Source organism: Myxine glutinosa, chromosome 13, assembly GCF_964187855.1.
Source record: "Myxine glutinosa chromosome 13, kmMyxGlut1.1, whole genome shotgun sequence".
NCBI lineage: Eukaryota > Metazoa > Chordata > Myxini > Myxiniformes > Myxinidae > Myxine > Myxine glutinosa.
Window position 1 is genome coordinate 31,462,120 of NC_136273.1, and position 21,245 is coordinate 31,483,364.

Here is a 21,245-nt window from a genome sequence, read left to right on the forward strand (position 1 = left end):
TCCAATCATCATTTTCACCATCATCAACCTATCACTCACTCTAGTCACACTCACCACACTGTCTACAAACTCCTCAGAAAACAGGACACCAACACCATTCACGCCCTCCTGGCACCCTTGCCACACAAACTTGTATTTCTGTCCCTGCCTACCCTTCACCATTCTCACACCACTTCCCTTCCATCTCGCCTCTTGCACACAACATATGTCCACTCTTCTTCTGACCAATACTTCCACCACTTCTCCTGATCTCCCTGTCATTGTCCCTACATTCCATGTCCCAAACCTCAGAAACCGATCTCCACTTCGGGCTGTACCCTGCCCACATGTAGTTGTAATTGTCATGGTTTTCTTTTTGAGGCAATGTTTTTTATGGCCGGATGCCCTTCCTGACGCCAACCCTCTTAGTCGCCTCCTACGACACGCAGGGATACGGCGTACCTATTCTTATCCAGGGTACACACTGGGAAACGTTTAAAACATGGAAATCATTGAGCATTATATAATAGCATTGAGTTATAGCATTGTGACCACATGGAAGGTACGGAAGCAGGTATCATACAGAGCTTCATTGTCGATGCAGTATGTTTCGTCGGTGTTTTCTACCAGTTGGTGTACCGACAGTGTAGCATTATAGCATTGAGTTATAGGGCAAAGCATTATATTTCAAAAAAAAAGTTGTCTGTGACTTATAACAAAACTAGGTGGATGAGCTTGTTAGGCGACAAGAACAAGGATATTAGCTTTTTCTTCAGGTCCAAATCCAGATCCGACCTATTAATCGGATACAAAACGTAAACTGTTCAGCCTGGTGTAGGTATGCTCTCTACCGAGTGCCGTTCTCGTTAGAAATGCAATGTAAAAATGCCTGTGAAAGATTTACCACCAGATGCAAATAATTCAACGGCAAAACCAGCATACTTGCTTAACATTTTTATTTGAATGCGCGAGTGATCTTTGAAGAACGAAAAAGATAAACATAATTAACAAGAGAAGGAGGAAGAAGGAGACAAAATGCATCAAGCCAACTCCTCATCGCCTTCATCTTCAAAATCTCCTTCATCTTCCGCTGTGGCATCCTGGTACTGCTGGTACTCGGAAACGAGGTCGTTCATGTTGCTCTCTGCCTCGGTGAACTCCATCTCATCCATGCCCTCGCCCGTGTACCAGTGAAGGAAGGCCTTGCGCCGGAACATGGCGGTGAACTGCTCCGAAATGCGTTTAAACAGTTCCTGGATGGCCGTGCTGTTCCCAATGAAAGTGGAGGACATCTTGAGACCACGAGGTGGGATGTCACACACTGCGGTCTTTACATTGTTTGGGATCCACTCCACAAAGTAGCTGCTGTTCTTGTTCTGGACATTCAACATCTGCTCATCCACTTCCTTCATCGACATTCGGCCACGGAAAATGGCTGCCACAGTGAGGTAGCGGCCGTGACGTGGGTCACAAGCAGCCATCATGTTTTTAGAGTCAAACATCTGCTGTGTGAGCTCAGGAACAGTGAGTGCCCGGTACTGCTGACTACCACGAGCCGTAAGTGGGGCAAAGCCGGGCATGAAGAAGTGGAGCCGTGGGAAGGGAACCATGTTGACGGCCAACTTCCGCAGGTCAGCATTGAGCTGTCCAGGGAAACGCAGACATGTGGTCACTCCACTCATGGTAGCAGACACTAGGTGGTTGAGGTCCCCGTAAGTGGGGGTTGTCAGCTTGAGGGTACGGAAGCAGATATCATACAGAGCTTCATTGTCGATGCAGTATGTTTCGTCGGTGTTTTCTACCAGTTGGTGTACCGACAGTGTAGCATTGTAAGGCTCCACCACAGTGTCACTGACTTTAGGTGAGGGCACCACACTGAAGGTGTTCATGATACGGTCGGGGTACTCTTCACGGATCTTGCTGATGAGGAGCGTACCCATGCCAGACCCCGTACCACCCCCCAGAGAGTGAGTCAGCTGAAAGCCCTGCAGGCAGTCGCAGCTTTCAGCCTCCTTCCGCACCACATCCAGCACAGAGTCCACCAGCTCCGCACCCTCAGTGTAGTGACCCTTGGCCCAGTTATTTCCTGCACCACTCTGACCTGAACAAGCAAAGAAAAAGAAATTAAAGACAAGTGTCATGGCACTGCACTTTCTTGGCGAATTTCAATAAATACCTCACTTTGAAAGGGGGAATTCTGACAGCTCACACAAGTGTCAAATTGACATTGAAACAATCAATATTTGAGTGGTGGTTACTTACAAGCTTCATAGCACAAATTAATTGTTAGCTCAGTTGCTCACTGTCAGCCAACCTAATTTGTAATAACAACACGTGCAAATATGCCATTTCATCAAACATTACATCTTCAAAGTACACCCACACGAGAGTGTTCATTGTTGGGAAAAATTCCAGGGGCATCGAAAAGGCCCCTTTATAAAAGGGTATGTACCATAGCTTGTAGAAATTGCCAAACAATAGAAAATAAGGGACATTCAAAAAAAAATCTCGCAGGCATGCTGGACTACCCTTGTGTTCTTAAGGCCTCAGTCACACCGGATCGTACGATTTCTGGATCGTGCGATTGATGGCAATCTGGCCGAGGTACGACCAATCGTCAATGTTTGCTACGCTCTCCATTTGCGATCGCAAACAGCGATTGGTCTTAGGGGTCATCGTACGATTGGTGGGACGCGTGGTTGTGCGATCACCAACGATTGGAGAAGATCGATTGCAAGATCAATCGTAGGTAATCGTGCGAATAGTGGTGGCGATCAGCGACCAATTGTACGGTCAATCGTGGCGACTTGCGACCGCTCGGACAATCAATCGCGGCGACCTGCGAACGCTCGCAGGCTCGATCGTGAGGTTGAACGCCAGGTGGCACCGCCAATCGTCAGGTGGCAGGACCAGTAGCACGACCAATCGTGCGACTACTTGACCTGCGATTATGCACGACTGGTGGTGCGTCCATGCACGACTGGTGGTACGACCATGTAAGACCTGTCTGCGACCTCTTACGATTTGGAATCGCAGGTCAGAAGTTTTGAACATGACCATCGACCTTGCTGCGACTGATTTTGCTCTGGCGATCACCCACGACCTCTGCGACCTCTGCGACCAGTCGCGCGCTCTTTCTACGATTTGCCCGCGATTCACAAAATTTTCGGTCGCAGCTGGCTGGTCCACGCATGGCTGGCGGACTTCCTCTCTAGTGGCCCTGTGGTCAACGTGTGGCCCTGAATGGGTTTCTCTCATCCCCCCTTCCTGTTCAGGCTGGAGTTCCCCAAGGCAGTGTTCTGGGCCCTGTGCTTTTTCTGGTCTTCATCAATGATCTCTCTGACTCTCTTGAAAATCCTCTCCATCTCTTTGCTGATGACTCCACTCTCTGCCGCTCCATTCCTCATCCCTCAGATCGGCAGTCTGCAGCCTCCTCACTCTCTGCAGACCTGGACAAAATCACAGACTGGGCAAACAAGTGGAACATGTCTTTCAATCCTGACAAATCTCACACTCTTACGATGTCTCTCCGAAAAGACCGACTGGACAACCCTCCCATCCACTTTATGAATAATCCTCTCCAAGAAGTTCTGTCACTCAAGCTTTTGGGTCTCACTATCTGCCATGATCTTTCCTGGGAAACCCACATTTCTAATCTGGCCTCCAAAGCCAGTCGCCGACTGGGCATCCTCCGTCGTGTGAAGTCCTTCCTTGGCACACCTGAGCTCCTCACCACATACAAGGCTTTCATCCGCAGCTCAATGGAATACTGCTCTCCCCTCTGGGCTGGTGCTCCTGCCTCACACCTAGCTCGTCTTCACGCTGTTGAAACCAAAGCGTTCAGAATCATTGGAATCTCCCGCGATGAAGCCAACTCCAAGGGCCTCTCACTCACTCACCGCAGGCAGGTAGGTGGTCTTTCCGTCTTCTACCGACTCCTCTCTGGCCTTGCCCCCCCAGCTCTCTCTGGGCTCTGTCCCGCAAATATTCCTACAGGTCGCACAAGATCTGCCTGCAACCCTCTTATGGTTAAACTGCCAAAATCTAGGCTCTCTGCTCACCTTCACTCTTTCATTCCCCTTTTTCCCCGCCTCTGGAATAAACTCCCCCACTCCCTTCAATCCCACTACTCCCTCCTTGTCTTTAAAACAGCTGTTCACCACCATCTCTTATCTTCCCCCATCTCCCTGCACTCAAATGTTGTTGTGTTTGTGTGCTTCCCCTTCTCTCCCCATCTTGTCTTCCGCTCCCTCTTTTTATATATTTTGTTTGTCTGGTTGATTTGTTTGTGAAGTAAATGTTAGCTCTTTCACGTGCCTCGATTCAGTATACAAAAAAAAAAAAAAAAAAAAAAGCCCAGGTCGTAACCTGGTCGCAGGCCCGGTGTGACTGGGGCTTAAGAGGACCCAAGTAATGCTCTAGAAAAGTTCATATAAATGGGCACCCTATATCTGGCAAATAAAATACATTTACTTCAAGCAGCTGTTTGAATCAAAATTGGCACCCCCTTTACATTAACTTTCTGGTAGAGTTTCTGGTTTTGTTGGGTGGAGGTGGTGGCGTTTTGGTGGAGCTATAACCAAATTGAAGTCAAGTCGTTCCCTGATCATAAACTGAAATTTGTAGACAGACAAAGTCAACCAATTAATTTAACCCTACGTTTCGCTTCACTTGCACGGGGTAATAGACAGTCCCTGGTTTGAGAACGAGTTAGTCCTGGACCCTATTTCTCAAAGCGGAATGAACGAACACACACCCACTGACACACAGACACACACCCCCCCCTAACTTGACTCGGAATCAAGGCACAGATCGAGTCTCACCCCAGCAATTGCTGCACAACTTGTTAACAAGTGTCGCCTGCCACGCTGACACGTTGTCTCTGCCCTGCTCATCAACAATTAGGAGGTTTGCAGTCAGGAATATTAAATTTAACTGAAGAAGCACGCTAACCTTATGACATGACACTGACGTCATGTACATAAATTATACCAACACATCACCTCCCAACTAGGAGGCATCCGTGTGGAAGTCAAGTCTTTGCGGACTGAGATTAAAGCTCTTTGGTCACAAATAGACAAAGGCAGAGATGTCAATCTGGGTTTTGCCCTCATTATGGGCCTTATGAGGCCTGCCTTTTTTCTAATAAAAAAGGTAAAATATCAAACATTTAAACAGCCTTGGACATGCACCTTGACCCCACGGCCAAGGCACACCGTCTATCAAGACTGTCCCATTGGCATACACATGCACCTCAACCCAAAGGCTGAACACATGGTCAATCAAAACATGCATCCTGACCCCAAAGGGCCAGAATGCATGGTCATACAATTGGACCCCTCCTCCAAAGGAGTGAGTCCCCACAACTTCAACACCATGCCGTCACGACGAGGGCTTATTTTTCTCTCATCAGGACAACATACTGCAAATTGTTTATTTGTGACCAACCGAAGCCGTTAATATACACAGGTTGAACCCCCTAACTTGACTAGGAAGCAAGGCACAGATTGAGTCTCACCCCAGCAATTGCTGCACAACCTGTTAACAACAAGTGTCGGTACAATTGATGTACATGACGTCAGTGTCATGTCATAAGGTCAGTGTGCTTCTTTAGTTAAAGAAAAACAAAAAACAATTATATATATGTACAGTCACGTGAAAAAGTAAGTACACCCCATGCAAAGTTTTGACTTTTCAACATATTTCAACATACAGCTATTTGATCTTCATTTTAACAATATTGATAGATAAAGGTTATATAATATAACAAATATCATGAAACATTTACATTTTGTAGTCCATTGTATAATTTAAATAAACATAAATGCAAATTTCGCACGTGGAAAAAGTAAGTACACCCTTGGTTCTCATAGGTGGTATTGCCCCCATTTGGCAGAAACAACCTCGAGTAGGCGTTTCTTATAACTGTCTCCCAGTCTCTGACATCGACTGGGAGAAATGTTTGCCCACTCCTCCATGCAGAATTCTTTCAGCTGTGCCATGTTTGAGGGGTTTCTTGCATGCACAGCTCGTTTCAAATCCCCCCACAACATCTCGATGGGATTTAGATCCGGCCTTTGACTTGGCCATTCCAGAACCCTCCATTTCTTTCTTTTCAGCCATTCCTTGGTGGATTTACTGGTAAGTTTAGGGTCATTGTCATGTTGCAAGGTCCACCTTCGGTTGAGCTTCAACTCTCCGACAGATGGCCTCACATTAACCTCAAGCACCCTCTGGTACAATGAAGAATTCATAGTGGATTCTATGATGGTGAGCTGCCCAGGCCCTGACGCAGCAAAGCTGCCCCAAACCATAATATTTCCACCACCATGCTTTGCAGTTGGTATCAGGTTCTTGTGGTCAATTGCTGTCTTTGGTTTTCGCCAAACATGTCTTCTGGTACTGTGGCCAAATAGCTCTACCTTTGACTCATCTGTCCAGAGCACATTGTTCCAGAAGTGCTGGTCTTTGCCTAGGTGTTCATTGGCAAACTTTAGTCTTGCCCTGATGTTCTTTCTGGACAGCAAAGGTTTCCTCCTGGCACGCCTCCCATGTAGATCAAATTTGTGCAGCCTCTTTCTAATGGTAGACTCGTGCACGTTGACATCAACAGTGGCAAGAGCTACCTGTAGGTCCCGTGATGACATTCTGGGGTTCTTAGAGACCTCTTTCAGTATCTTGCGGTCTATTCTCGGGCTGAACTTGCTGGGGCGGCCTGGCCTCAACAAGTTGGCAGTTGTTTGGAATCTTCTCCACTTGTAGATGATCTTCTTGACAGTCGAATGATTGATTTCAAATTGTTTGGAGATCTTTTTACATCCCTTCCCAGACTCGTAGGCATCTATAACCTTCTTTCTGAAGGCCTCAGAGAGCTCTTTTGATCTAGGCATGGTGTCGCCGCATACTTCAACAAGAAAGAGCAAACCAAACTAAATGTCTGAGGTTTAAATAAGACAGGTTCCTCCAAGATCCTCTCTCATGATGTTCTAATCATTTGCACCTGAACTGGTGCACCTGATTCTAATTTTAGGTATTTGAAGTAGTGATAAATGTAGGGGTGTACTTACTTTTTCCACATGTGAAATTTGCATTTATGTTTATTTAAATTATACAATGGACTACAAAATGTAAATGTTTCATGATATTTGTCATATTATATCACCTTTATCTATCAATATTGTTGAAATGAAGATCAAATAGCTGTATGTTGAAATATGTTGAAAAAGTCAAAACTTTACATGGGGTGTACTTAATTTTTCATGTGACTGCACGCACACACACACACACACACACACACACACACACACACACACACACACACACACACACACACACACACACACACACACACACACACACACACGGTGAGCTTGAAATATGGTCATTTTTGAAATTTGTATGAAGGAAATTAAAAAATTGTATTTCAAAACAAATTATTACAAGAAAGTGAAGTACATAACATGCCATTTATTTGTGGAAAAGAACATCGAGGAGATGCGCACCATTTCGTCCGACACATTCCTCCAATCTTGGACGCCAATTATTCATGACGTTCTGCAACATGGCCACATCAATATCATTGATTTCGCGTCTGACGTTTTCCTTAAGTTCATGAAGAGTTTGTGGACGGTTAACATACACTTTATCCTTTAGATATAAATAATCACATGTAGTCAAATCGGGTGACCTCGCTGGCCATGGAATATCGCCGTTTCTGGAAATGACATGCTTTGGAAAGAGCGCCCTTACATTATTCATGGACACTCTGGTGGTGTGGGAGGTTGCACCGTATTGCTGAAGCCACGTCATTGGGTCGCTTCTGCAAAACTAATTCAGTAAAAAAGAAAAATAATAAAAATGCATGCTATGTACTTCAATATCATGAAGGAATTTATTTTGAAATACAATTTTTTATTTCCTTCACACGAATTTCAAAAATGACCATATTTCTGGCTCACCCTGTATATATACATATTGTCGCGATCCCGGCTGTGAAATGGTTCCCAGCACGGAATACGGACGTTAATGTCCGGGCTTCAAGTAGTCCACGGAGTGGACAGAGAGAACTCAATAAACACAATTGTGTTTTAATCGGCCTTCTAGGGGTAAGGCACGATGCTTTATTGGCTCGATCACAAAAACCATAAATGGTAACAGAATGGAATACACTGCACAAAGCCTGCAGGAACTGTCGGCAACAGACGCTCCAAACAGGACGCAGGTAAGATCACTCGCGGCTCCAATCGACGATCTCCGGGACTCGGAGGGTAACAGGATGGAATTCACCGCACAAGGCCGGCAGGAACGGTCGGCCAGCAGCTCCAACACGAAGCAGGCAATCACTCGCGGTTCCAATCTACGAGATCCGGGAATCACTCGTTCTCTTCCGGAGTTACTCGCTCGTAAAATACCGAACTGTAATCGACCAGCCCAACTCGGCTGTCGTGAGGATTCAAGGAAAGCCCTTTTGAGATTTCCCACTCGGAGCCTTCGAGCCGCGTCCGTTCCACAAGATGGCGACCGCCCTCTCTCGACTCTCCACCAATCACGTGCCGAATCGCCTCCCGATCGCGTGAGGCTCCAAGGAGGCCACGTCACGCGGTGGGCGGGGCACCAAATCTGGGTGAGAACAGATGGTTTCACCGGTGGTTTCTCACAATATACATACATATTAATATTATATTAATCATATTAATAAGTAAAAACAATGTAAATAGTCATTAAGGATAATTAAAAACAATGTAGTAAAGTTATTGTGAAAGTAAATATACTGCATGTACATATGGACATAAAACAGCACAAAGGCTCTTAAACAAATCAAAATGTACATCAATCAGGCAGTCATACCCATTCAAACAGAAAGTTGTCTGTAATTGCATGCCATCTGAACTATTAGCACTACCACATCCTTAATGCCCCAAATTATTCCCACCTTTTGGGGTCAGCTAGGAAATGCTTACAGAGCAAGTATTTCACGGACCGGCTGGTGATGCCTGATGTTCGACCAAACAGGACAAGTGTCAGCGATCGCTCATCTCTTGGTGAAGGACACAGTGGTATATTTAGCTTGCAACCAATGTTAGCAGATGGGACACAAGACAATACACACCAAGCCTCATCGTACATACGAAACACCAGGGTGACAGTTTAAAGCTAGGCCATCATGGCGACTCCAAGTAGACAGCTCAAACACATGTATGCATAAGCTCCATGCTCTCTGTGAGCTCTCTAGTCAACAGCAAAATTCCAAATACCAAAGTTTTAGCACTCAATATTACCATAAATAATTAATTTACCATGTCAATGCACTTCAATGAAACATGTAACAGACGTGGAATATCAACAACACTTCAAAAGGCGATGCAGTACAGACTCACACAAGCACTACAAAGCAGACAAAACAAGTAAAGGCACGCTAGAATAACGTCGCTTCGTTTAAAGGTTGCACACCTCCACCTGCACCATCTCATCGTCTGAAAGATGCATAAAGTCTGCACAAATGAAATCCCTGAACCTACAAATTACCAGGAACGTATCCCCACCATATAATCACTTATGGCAGCGATATGCTCCGACCTCCTCAATGAGACTAGATTTCTGGATTAAAAACAACGTACACAAACATGCATTTATTAAAGCAACTTCGGCATTTGTACCGCCTCCTCCACCAAATAGCTGCTCGCTCGAGCAAACTTGAACAGAATCGCTCGAAAAGGATGGTCTTCTTACAAACTACTCACCGAATATAAAGTTGTCGGGCCTGAAGATCTGACTAAAAGGACCAGAGCGCACAGAGTCCATGGTGCCCGGCTCAAGGTCCACCAGCACCGCACGTGGAACGTATTTCCCTGCTACAAGGTTCAACAAAGGTGTGAAACAAGCAAATTAAATATCTCGCACCCAATTTTCAAGCAAACAGCAAAGCAATGATGTTCCACATTAAATGCTAAATTCGATTTGTACAAAGACTTTTAGGTTTGAAACTTCTTACTCCAACTATGGGTTAACACCCGATTGGTATTATTTTATGAGGTTTCCAGGAACGCAACCCCCACGTAAAAGTGGTAGATGTGGTTATCCCATATTATTTACCTTTTATTGTTGGTCTTTCACAAGATTGGCTTAATGGTTCGAACGTCCACTACAAATCTGGGATGTCAGATGTTCGAACATCAACCAAGTCACACGCAAGATTTAAAATGGCATGTGCTGCTTCCTTGCTCGACCTTCGTCATTTAAAACGATAGAGCACGGACAAACCACAAGATGGAGACAGTTGCACGGGCATGATGTGATGAAAGACCTCATTGTGGATTGAAGTTCCGAGGAAGGGAAGCCCTCCACTCCGGCCTAGCTCCCCCAGCTGTCCTCCAAATATTCCTGCAGGTCGCACAAGATCTGCCAGCAACCCTCTTATGGTGAAACTGCCAAAATCTAGGCTCTCTGCTCACCTTCACTCCTTCATTCCTCTTTTCTCCCGCCTCTGGAACAAACTCCCTCACTCTCTTCAATCCCACTCCTCCCTCCAGGTCTTTACAACAGCTGTTCACCACCATCTCTTATCTTCCCCCATCCAAAACCTTGATCTTTTCTACCCCCGTTAAAACACCTCAAATCCACCTCTTCCAATCTCTGACTTCACTCCTGAAATTCCGAGTAGTATTAATTTACTTTATACCGTGTACCCCACTCCTGCCCTCTCTCTTCCACAGATATACCGCTGTCTCTGTTCTCTACTGTTGCTTGTGTGCCTCCCTCTTTGCCCCTCATCTCCCATTCCCTTTATTATATGTTTTGTGTGTCCCTTTGTATTTTTGTGTTCGATGCGTTTGCTCTTACACGAGCCTCGACTCTGTATTAAACAAGCGTGACGCCTAGGTCCCCCGTCGGGGAAGTGATGTGAGTTGACAAAGTGGAACACGCAGAAAACATGCTATGATACGATATTTCGCTCACAAGGGTCAGACATACATGGAGGTGGCCATCTTGGATTTTGACGTGGCAACCCAATTTTCAATAGCGTTCTTCCTTGTGCCTAGATACACCTACACACCAGAAGGTACTTCGCTTATTTTTCAAGATATTTCGCTCACAAGGTTCAGACATATATATGGTGGCGGCCGTCCTGGATTTTGACGTGGCGACCCACTTTACAATAGCGGTCTTCCTTATGCCGAGATACACCCACACACCAAATTAGAAGTTGGTACTTCGCTTATCTTTCAAGATATTCTTCTCACAAGATTCAGACATACATGGCGGCGGTCATCATGGATTTTGACATGGCGACCTAATTTTCAATAGCGTTCTTCCTTATGGCGAGATACACCCACACACCAAATTAGAAGTTGGTACTTCGCTTATTTTTCAAGATATTTCACTCACAAGGTTCAGACATATATATGGTGGCGGCCATCTTGGATTTTGACGTGGCGACCCAATTTTCAATAGCATTCTTCCATATGGCAAGATACACCCACACACCAAATTAGAAGTTGGTACTTCGCTTATTTTTCAAGATATTCATCTCACAAGGTTTGGACATACATCGTGGTGGCCATCTTGGATTTTGACGTAGCGACCCAATAGATACACCCACACACCAGATTAGAAGTTGGTACTTCGCTTATTTTTCAAGATATGCAGGTTACAAGGTTCAGACATACATGGCATCAGACATACATGGCGGCGGCCATCTTGGATTTTGACGTGGGTTGCACCCAGACACCAAATTCGAATGCGGTCCTTCGCTTACGCACGCACGCACGGGAAAACCATAGTCCCCCTTTCGCTCCGCTGAGCGACGGGGGACAAAAATAAATAAGGGAATTTGCAGTGTTATTAGATGGGAATTTTCATGAATTTATTTTTAATGCAGCTCTACCTTCACAGGAATTACAAGCAAATTTGTCCACCTGTGACGAACGATGTCAACGATTCCGGATCAAACCTTACTCACCACCCAAGCCCAATATGGTGCCGCAATTCATTGAAACTGCGAGAACCACCCACATTTATAAGGTTCCAAGTATTTACCAGCGCATTTATGGAGGTGTTAGAGATTGTCATCCAAGGACCATTTCATTTAAAATAGAGTCAGATCACATGAACCTGCTTTCTGTGAAACAGACACTCAACTACAACATGGAACGAGTATACCTACCATCTCAAAACACCCACAGGTCCAAAGGTCAAAAAATCAGGGGCATTGAAACAATTACGTTTTGCACTTGAATTCCCAACGACCACAGGTGACCACTTGATATTACATCATCAAACAAGCCACTTGAGGTTACGAGGGGAGGTGTAGGGGATGGTAGAGGATGGCGTACGCACCAGCAGCCTCGTTGTAGTAGACGTTGATCCTTTCCAGTTGCAGATCACTGTCGCCATTGAACGATCCAGTGGGGTCAATGCCATGCTCATCGCTGATAACCTCCCAGAACTGTGCCAAGAACAGCAATAGCTTATTAAACAAGAAAAAAAAATACCTATGTATAAAATATTTTACAACTCATTGCAAAGAAGCCGTAAATCACAAAATTGATAAACATCATTTGAAACCAAAAAAATAATAATTTAATTTCAACTTGCCCAATCAACTCCACATGCTATAAAACCACTGACAGGCCCAATTACTTGAACCATCTCGTGGGGTCGGCCCACAGCAGGTAGATTGGCCGAAGGCTGACAAACCAATTGGCCAGGCTCGACTTTCAAGTAAAGGAGATTCGAGCAGGAATTTGTAGTTTGTCCAATATGCCATCGGCATCAACATGCCTACCACCCTGACATCTTTTACAGCCAAAAAGTAATGCTCGCAGATGGGATGTCAGACTTTAACATCTGAGGGACAGGCGGCATATCACTCAACCTGCCTGGAAGCACCAATCAGAGCATCGTCATTTTATAATAAGGCTGTGAGTCAAAACAACCAAATAGGTCAAGAGTCAAGTGTGCTTCCTCTGCACCAACCTGCTCGACCCAATAAAATGTTATTAAATGAGCTTAAAGTGACAACTTGATACATATTGTCAAAAACAATCTCCTATCATAGTTTTATATAATTATAATCAATTGCGTATCAAGCCAAATGCAGTACAAAAACAAGATCAATCGGAGATTGCAGACCCATGCCAGGATGCATTTGTGTTTTTTAAGGCTTTTGTTTTAAAACAAATATGGCGGCCGAAACATGTGACCGATGGCGTTTTGTTTTTTTCCTCTACCAATTTATCCTTTAATGACGCTCAAGAAATTTCATCTTGATCGGATGAAGTTTTGTACTTGTCGAATTATGACGTCATAATGGAGGCACCTATGACATCATCATTAACATGTTATTCCCCATGGAGAGTTCTTTACAATGAGCCATGTCTCAATTTTTTTCTATGCAGCGCTTTCGGAGATATAGAGGTGCAACTTCTTTCGGTTTTTTACAAGATGGCACCCATACCATGTGACAGTTGCCTATGACGTCATAATCATTAAAAATTATACAGGAGGAGGTCCTTTGGGGCATGTCCTACCATAGGTGCATGAAATAAAGTCAAGTCAACTAATAAATTGAACTGATGTGGTGTGGTGTGGACAGCACAGGCCTGATGGGCCAAATGGCCAAGCTCCTTGCAACAAGCCATCCCAACCCCTAACTCATGGCCTAAAATAGTAGGCCTTGCGTAGGTAGAGACCTCTCATCCAAGTGGTAACTCCGCTGGTTTGATCTGACGGTCTCGAGCCAGGTGTGAACAGTCAAGACGCAAAAGTGGTAAGATAGACAATTCCCAGAAGGACTCTACCGAGTGCCGTTCGAGTTTAAATTTTATTTTATTCCCTTTCAAAAAGCAGTAATTTATTCACACAAGGGCAGCAAAAGGGCAGCAAGGGCAGCAATGGCAGCAATGGCAGCAAAAGGGCAGCAAGGGCAGCAAGGGTAGCAAGGGCAGCAAGGGCAGCAAGGGCAGCAATGGCAGCAAAAGGGCAGCAAGGGCAGCAAGGGCAGCAAGGGCAGCAAGGGCAGCAAGGGCAGCAAAAGCCAATTGATCAAACAGAAATGGCTTTATTCCCAGAGCTAATAAAACGTTGCACAGCAACGAGGTAGCGGTTGCTACAATAAACAAAACCCTGGTGAGGACTCCAACGGAGCTCAGCAACACCAAGGAGTTTACCAAAAGGGTACTTCACCTTTACCACAGGATGGTAATATATATGGTAAGCCTGGTGTTGGCTTAGCAGTTAGGGTGCCGGCTTGGGATCCTAGGATGTCGCTGCGACGCTTTCGGCCCACCGCTTATCAAAATTCCAGTCGAAACCCATTACCTGGACCTGGAGCAATCACCTTCCTCTTGAGCATTCCATGTGTAAAATACCTCGACCATGATTCTGTCCTCACATTTTCACCACAAACATGCCATGCCATGCCCAGTGCCCACCCGCCGCTTCTCACTGTGCAGGCCACTGACACCCCTTTATTACTCCCCTACCCAGAGGGGACAATAGGTTTACCCTGCGTCCGGCTGCGATTATGATACGTTACAGAACATGTTCGTGTTTCTGGCCTCATTGGGTGGAGGATCATGGTTGGGGTAACGTCGGTAGGCCAAGTCATGGACGAGGACTTGTTACAACAATTTGATCCGTCTATCTCAGGTGTACAGGGAAGAGGACAGTTAGTTTGAACACGTATACAAAATAGAACTCACATCGTTCATTTGTGACGATTCATCGTCGCTTTATTGCACAACAAAACGTTTTAACCGCAAATGAATAATCAACATGTTGTAGGTCAACCTATCGAAAGTATGTCAATACAAATACAAGTAGCGTGAGTGCAGCATCGGTACTTAAAGACAAACCTTGTCTTACAAAATTGCGATTTCATGCTCACCCGTAATTTAAATTTTTACGATATTCTGTTAATCAGAAAGTTCTTACCCAATCCCAATCATCCTCCTCCCTCAAACCGAACACCAACCTCCCCCCTCCCCACCCCCCTCTTCCCCGCTCCTCTCCTCTCGTCCCAACCACAACAACCCCGTCCCTCTCGTCCAACCACCAACCACCCCTCTCGTCCAACCACCAACAACAACCCCGTCCCTCTCGTCCAACCACCAACCACCCCTCTCGTCCAACCACCAACACAACCCCTCTCGTCCCAACCACAACAACAACCCCCTCTCGTCCCAACCACCAACAACCCGTCCTCTCGTCCCAACCACCAACCACCCCTCTCGTCCCAACCACCAACAACAACCCCGTCCCTCTCGTCCAACCACCAACAACAACCCGTCCCTCTCGTCCCAACCACCAACCACCCCCCTCTCGTCCCAACCACCAACAACAACCCCTCTCGTCCCAACCACCAACAACCAAGTGCACCTTTCCACCCGACCACCAGACACCTCCTCCACCCCCCCATATCACTTTCGACCCGACCTCCAACCCTCACACCATAAATTCCCCCTCCCCGTCACGGACTCGACCATCAACCCTGCCGCCCCCACCATTGCGACCCGACCATAAACCCCTCCCCTCCCCACAACGTTGCGGATCCGACCATAAACCCCTCCCCCCCCCCACCTCCTCCACCCCCCCCCATATCACTTTCGACCCGACCTCCAACCCTCACACCATAAATTCCCCCTCCCCGTCACGGACTCGACCATCAACCCTGCCGCCCCCACCATTGCGACCCGACCATAAACACCTCCCCTCCCCCCAACGTTGCGGATCCGACCATAAACCCCTCCCCCCCCCCCCCCACCTCCCCACCCTTGCGACCAGACCATAAACACCTCCCCTCCCCCCACCCTTGCGGACCCGACCATAAACCCCTACCTTCCCCCCACCTCCCCACCCTTGCGGACCCGACCATAAACCCCTCCCTTCCCCCCACCTCCCAACCCTTGCGGACCCGACCATAAAGCCCTCCCCACCCTTGCGGACCCGACCATAAACCCCTCCCCCCCCCCCCCACCTCCCCACCCTTGCGGACCCGACCATAAACCCCTCCCCCCCCCCCACCTTCCCACCCTTGCGGACCCGACCATAAACCCCTCCCCCCCCCCCCACCTCCCCACCCTTGCGACCAGACCATAAACACCTCATTTTCGCGCGCATCCTCAAAACAACCCCTCTCGTTCAATCAAAATGAACAATTTAAACAAGGGGAGTTTTTAATGAAAACGGCACCAAACATCGCATCTGAGAAGAGCGTAAATTGGAGTACAAGGTGAAACATTTCAAACGACAATATTAATGTCGACATAAGCGTAAGATCATTTACATTTCAAAACTCACCTCAGATTTTAACTCAAGATATGACAAAGACCGATAAAGGCGCAAACGCAGTAATCGACCAAATAATTAACATGTTAACCTAAGACCATTTCCCGCGTAAAAAATATATTTAACATCGAAAACATTCACAATCACCGATCGATCACCGACACGCTTATATATATATATACATTATACAGTATATATATTCACCTTGGCGCCGATCTGGTTCCCGCACTGACCGGCCTGCAGATGCACGATTTCCCTCATGATTGACAAGATCTCCACAAAAATAAAAACAAAATTAGAAAACCGTAAAATATAAAAACACCCGCGCACGAACTACGCGCCGGTCACGGGACTTTATTGGCTCGGTCGAGGTGTGCTGGAGACCATCCCACCGGTTGCCCCGACAACCGCACCGCTCAGCCACTGGTGTGACAGTATAAAGTTGAGGCGTCATAATTATGGGATGGAAATCTAGAAATACTCAGTACGCATGCGCAGGTTTCCTCTCACCTTTCTTTTCTATCATCTACTTTCTCTTGTACATGTTTAAACATGCTTAACACAATCGTTGTCTCGAAGACTTCGTTATTATTATTATTATTATTATTGCCAAATGATACTAATATTATTATTGTCGTTAATATTATTTATAGCATTAATTACCTCCGCCACCAAAGGTGGATGGAGGTTGTTTTCACCCCCGTCTCTCCGTTTGTTGGTGAACAAAATATCTCAAAAAGTTGTGGAGGGATTGGGACGAAACTTGCTGGAGATGTTGTGTGTCTGACAAGGACGATTCGATTTTGGTGAAGATCTGAATATGGATTCGGATATGAGAATTATTTAATTTTTTAAGTGATTCTTCACCATTGGGGGATAGGGCTAAAACCAACATAGAGCAGGATATCTCAAAAAGTTATGGACAGATTTGGACAAAACCTGGTGGACCGGTTGGGTGTGTGACAAGGAAGAATCGATTCAATTTTGGTGAAGATCCGGATCCGGATCTGGCTACTATCATTTTAAAAGTGATTCTTCACCATTGGGAGATAGGGCCAAAAACGATACAAAACCGGATATCTCAAAAACTTGTGGACGAATGATTTTGATTAAATGTGATTCTGTATTGTGATTTTGTGGTCTACTCTGGGATACAAAACGTAAAGTGTTCACCTGGCGTCCTGGCGGAGGTATGCTCTTTACTGAGTGCTGTCCTCGTTAATATATGCTTTGTTACAATGTTTTCATCATGTTACAATGTTTACAAGGTTTTGTTTTCACCCCAGTCTGTTTTGCTGTCTGTTTGTTACTTGCAAAAATCGAAGATTTTTCGATAATATTGGTTGGTCTCGTGCGTTATTCTGTCAATGAATTGGGAAACCAACTATTTTGAGGTCAAAGGTCAAATCAAGGTCAAACTTCTAAAATCATCAATTTTCATCGTTTTAACTTGGTAATTAAACAGCAATTGCATAATGCATCACTAAATTGGGAAAGCAATTATTTAAGGTCAAAGGTCAACTCAAGGTCAAACTTATAAAATCATCAATTTTCATCTGAAAAATCATCACTTTTCATCCTATTAACTTGGTGATTAAGCAGCAATTACATGGTGCATCACTCAGTTTGGAAAGTAACTATTTTGTGGTCAAAAGGTCAACTCAAGGTCAAATTTCTAAAATCATTAAATTTAATCTGAAAAATCATCAATTTTCATCCTATCAACTTGGCGATTAAGCAGCAATTACATGGTGCATCACTCAGTTTGGAAAGTAACTATTTTGTGGTCAAAAGGTCAACTCAAGGTCAAATTTCTAAAATCATTAAATTTAATCTGAAAAATCATCAATTTTCATCGTTTTAACTTGGTAATTAAACAGCAATTGCATAATGCATCACTAAATTGGGAAGGTAAGTAACTATTTGAAGTCAAAATGTCAAATCAAGGTCAAACATGTAAAATCGTCAATTTTTGTCTGAAAAATCATCAATTTTCATCCTATTAACTTGTGAATTAAACAGCAATTGCATAATGCATCACTGAAGTAGGAATGCAACTATTTTTGAGGTCAAAGAAGTTCCAGGTTGGAGTGTTGGAAGTAAAAGAACAGCTCAGAGAGCAAAGAGTAGATAAATGTCCAGGGCCAGATAGTATGCACCTGAAAGTATTACAGGAGGTGGCTGAGCAGATAACGGATATGTATAGTAATAAAAGGCAATGTGTGTCCATCAGCATGTTTGTGTGTGTTTCTCCTCAATAACTCCAAAACCATGAAACCTAGCAGCCCCAATCTTTGCATGCATACTTATCGACCTCCAAGGGAGTGCATGAATGAAAACTGGATGTTTGGGTGTGTTTAAACACCCCTTTTGAAGATCATTAACCAGCTTATGCAATTAAAACAAAAACAGGCTTATCCTTGGTCAGCCTGCTCTCCCTCACAGGGGGTCTTCTGCGTTTTCAGCCTGCTTAATATGCCTTGCCTTGGAACAGGCCACAACAGTCAAAGCGGACATGGCGAGTTAGTGGAAGGTTACACGTTGAGTGGAGACCGATCGTCTAGTCAGTGGTTCAGTGGGTTGAACTCCCCTCGGGAGGTGTGAGGATAATTACGGGCGGGAGTGATACGTGATTACGGGCGTCCAAGGTGGGAGTGATAATGCTCCTGCTGCGGGCAAGGCCGTAGTTAGCCAGGATGATCCGAATGGGGGATTTCCCATTATAATTTCGACTTCAGAGGGGTCGAAACCCCTGTGCTCCGAGAATCCAATCCAAATGGCTTCCCTGATCAAGAGTGAATTGGGCGACGTTATCAGTGCTAAAAAAAACCTCAGCTCTAGGGACATGCTAATTCTTTGTAAATGCACTTCCCAGTGTGACAAGGCCTTGAGAGCCTCTCTTTTTGGTGGCAGTCGAGTCTCCTGCCTCATCCCTAGATCGCTGGTGTGATTTATGGTATTGCCCCATCCGTCGAGATAGATGACATAAAGACCCACTTAGCTGATATGGGAGTTGTGGATGCCTGCCGGTTCACTACAATAAGGGAAGGGGTGAAGGTGGAAACATCATCGGTGGTTTTATCCTTCGCCAGCCTGGCTCTTCCCCCCAAAGTGTTCCTGGGGTATCAAACATTTTCTGTCCAGGAATATGTTTCCCGTCCACTAAGATGCTACACGTGTAAGAAGTTTGGCCACACTGCTCTGTCTTGTAGTGGTAAGCAGCATTGCAGCAGGTGCTATGGAGACCACGAGCGCGGGGATTGTACTACGTCCAAGATGTTCTGCGCCAACTGTGGCGGGAATTCCTCAGGGCCATCCAGATCCAACAAATAAAAACATCAGGGAAGCTATCCTATGCAGAGGCCGTCCGCAAGGTCCCCAAGGCCAGGCCCCTGCAAAAGGCATCATCCTGGCCCCCAGAATTGCAGTCCAGGACCCAACTCTAACAAGATTGGTGGGAGTCCAGACCCAGACGAGTGATCAAGAATGCCAAACCGAGGGGTCAAGAACCAGTATGGGCATGAACTTTTCAAGACTGGCGTTTATTGGCTTCATCACGGAAGTTGTTAATTGCACAGCCCAAGCCAAAAGAAGGACAGAGAAAATAGCTATAATCTCTGCCGCAGCCCAGAAGCATCTGGGTTGGGAGGGGATTTCCTCCAAGGAGATCAATAAGTTATTTAAGTCCGGTGTTATGAGCAACTCTAGGCAATCGCAGGATTCATCCATGGAGTAATCTTACTATAATTCACCAAATGTCCGTCCGTCCGTTCGAAGGTACCGCAAAAACGGCTCAACCGATCGCAACGATATTTTGGGTGGGTAATCCTGGGAACACTCGGAGTAAAATAGGCTATGATGTTTTTTCAATTTTCCAATTTTTCCAATCTCCAGTTTTTCCAAACACAATGGAATAATATTTACCGATATGAACAGTGATGTGGCTTTTGTTGAAATTCTACAAATACTGTTTATTCTACGTACCAGGAGAGAGTAGATCGACTCCTGACGAACTCTTCCTATATAAACGTGCGGCTCCGAAGGAACACGGCAGTGAGTGCAAAGCGACTGAGAAACAGGTGTAGCAGCCACTTCCGTGTTACAGATTCGGCGTGCACTCTTCACACATAAACGTGCGACTGAGAAAGACGTGTAGCGGCCGCTTCCGTTTTGCAGAATTCAATCTTTTTTCAAAATGGGCGCCATGTACTGTTTAGATTTTGATGATTTCCATGTGATATGATTTAACGGATGTTTATATGAATCGTTTAAAATAAAAAAGCCTTCAATTTCTGATATTTTGCTTTTTCATTTGGGCCTCCCAAAGAAGCCCCGCCCGTAGGGCTGGTACCGTTGCTAGTGAGAATAATTCAGTGGAACGCAAGAAGTTTAGCGGCCATGGTGACGACTTTAAAAAGTTTGTTATTGACCTAACACCCCGACCTGACATCATATGTATTCAAGAAACCTGGCTCAAAAGTCCCAAGCAATTCAGGATCCATGGTTATACCTTCGTCCGCAAGGATAGAGTGAGGGGGAATGAAGGAGGTTGCGGGGTTTTTGTTAAGCTCCGGATTTCCTTCGAGGAAATGGATTGTGATGCCAAACTGGAATCGATTGCAATCAGGGTTCCCGGCTCGAGGGAAGGTCTATCGATCATAAACCTATACAATCCCTGCAAATCATTGAATCTCGGACTGCTCCAGGAGGTGCTCAGGAAGTGTGAAGGGGTTGTAATCTGGTGTGAAGACGTCAATAGCCATAAATCTCTTTGGGGCTCCAATATCATGGATAAAAATGGTGAGTGCATCGAAAGCATCATTGAGGAGTTTGACTTGGTGCCGTTAAATGATGGAAGTGGGACCTGCTTAAATCCATCCTTGGGGAAAACCTCCCCCCTTGATCTCACCTTCATCTCTTCGTCTGCAGCAGCAAGATGCAAGTGGTGGGTGCACGAGGATAATCTGGGGAGCGACCAC

General features: G+C 45.5%; 1 protein-coding gene across 1 annotated transcript; it reads right to left on the bottom strand.

The window, feature by feature from the left end:
* Positions 1-639: 639 nt before the first annotated feature.
* On the bottom strand, positions 640-16,628 carry LOC144888634 (tubulin beta-4B chain-like). Its single transcript, XM_078767250.1, has 4 exons — positions 16,471-16,628; positions 12,316-12,424; positions 9,720-9,830; positions 640-2,080 (listed from the first exon to the last, which is right to left on the bottom strand). Exons 1-4 carry the CDS (start codon positions 16,525-16,527, stop codon positions 1,020-1,022), a joined length of 1,338 nt encoding a protein of 445 aa, XP_078623376.1. The 5' UTR covers positions 16,528-16,628; the 3' UTR covers positions 640-1,019.
* Positions 16,629-21,245: the final 4,617 nt, after the last annotated feature.

Coding starts and splice junctions, on each gene's coding strand:
- LOC144888634 (XM_078767250.1), bottom strand. CDS start 16,527: ATGAGGGAAATCGTGCATCTGCAGGCCGGTCAGTGCGGGAACCAGATC. Junction 12,425..16,470: donor GGAACCAGATCGGCGCCAAG/GTGAATATATAT, acceptor TTCTTGGCACAG/TTCTGGGAGGTTATCAGCGA. Junction 9,831..12,315: donor CTACTACAACGAGGCTGCTG/GTGCGTACGCCA, acceptor TGAACCTTGTAG/CAGGGAAATACGTTCCACGT.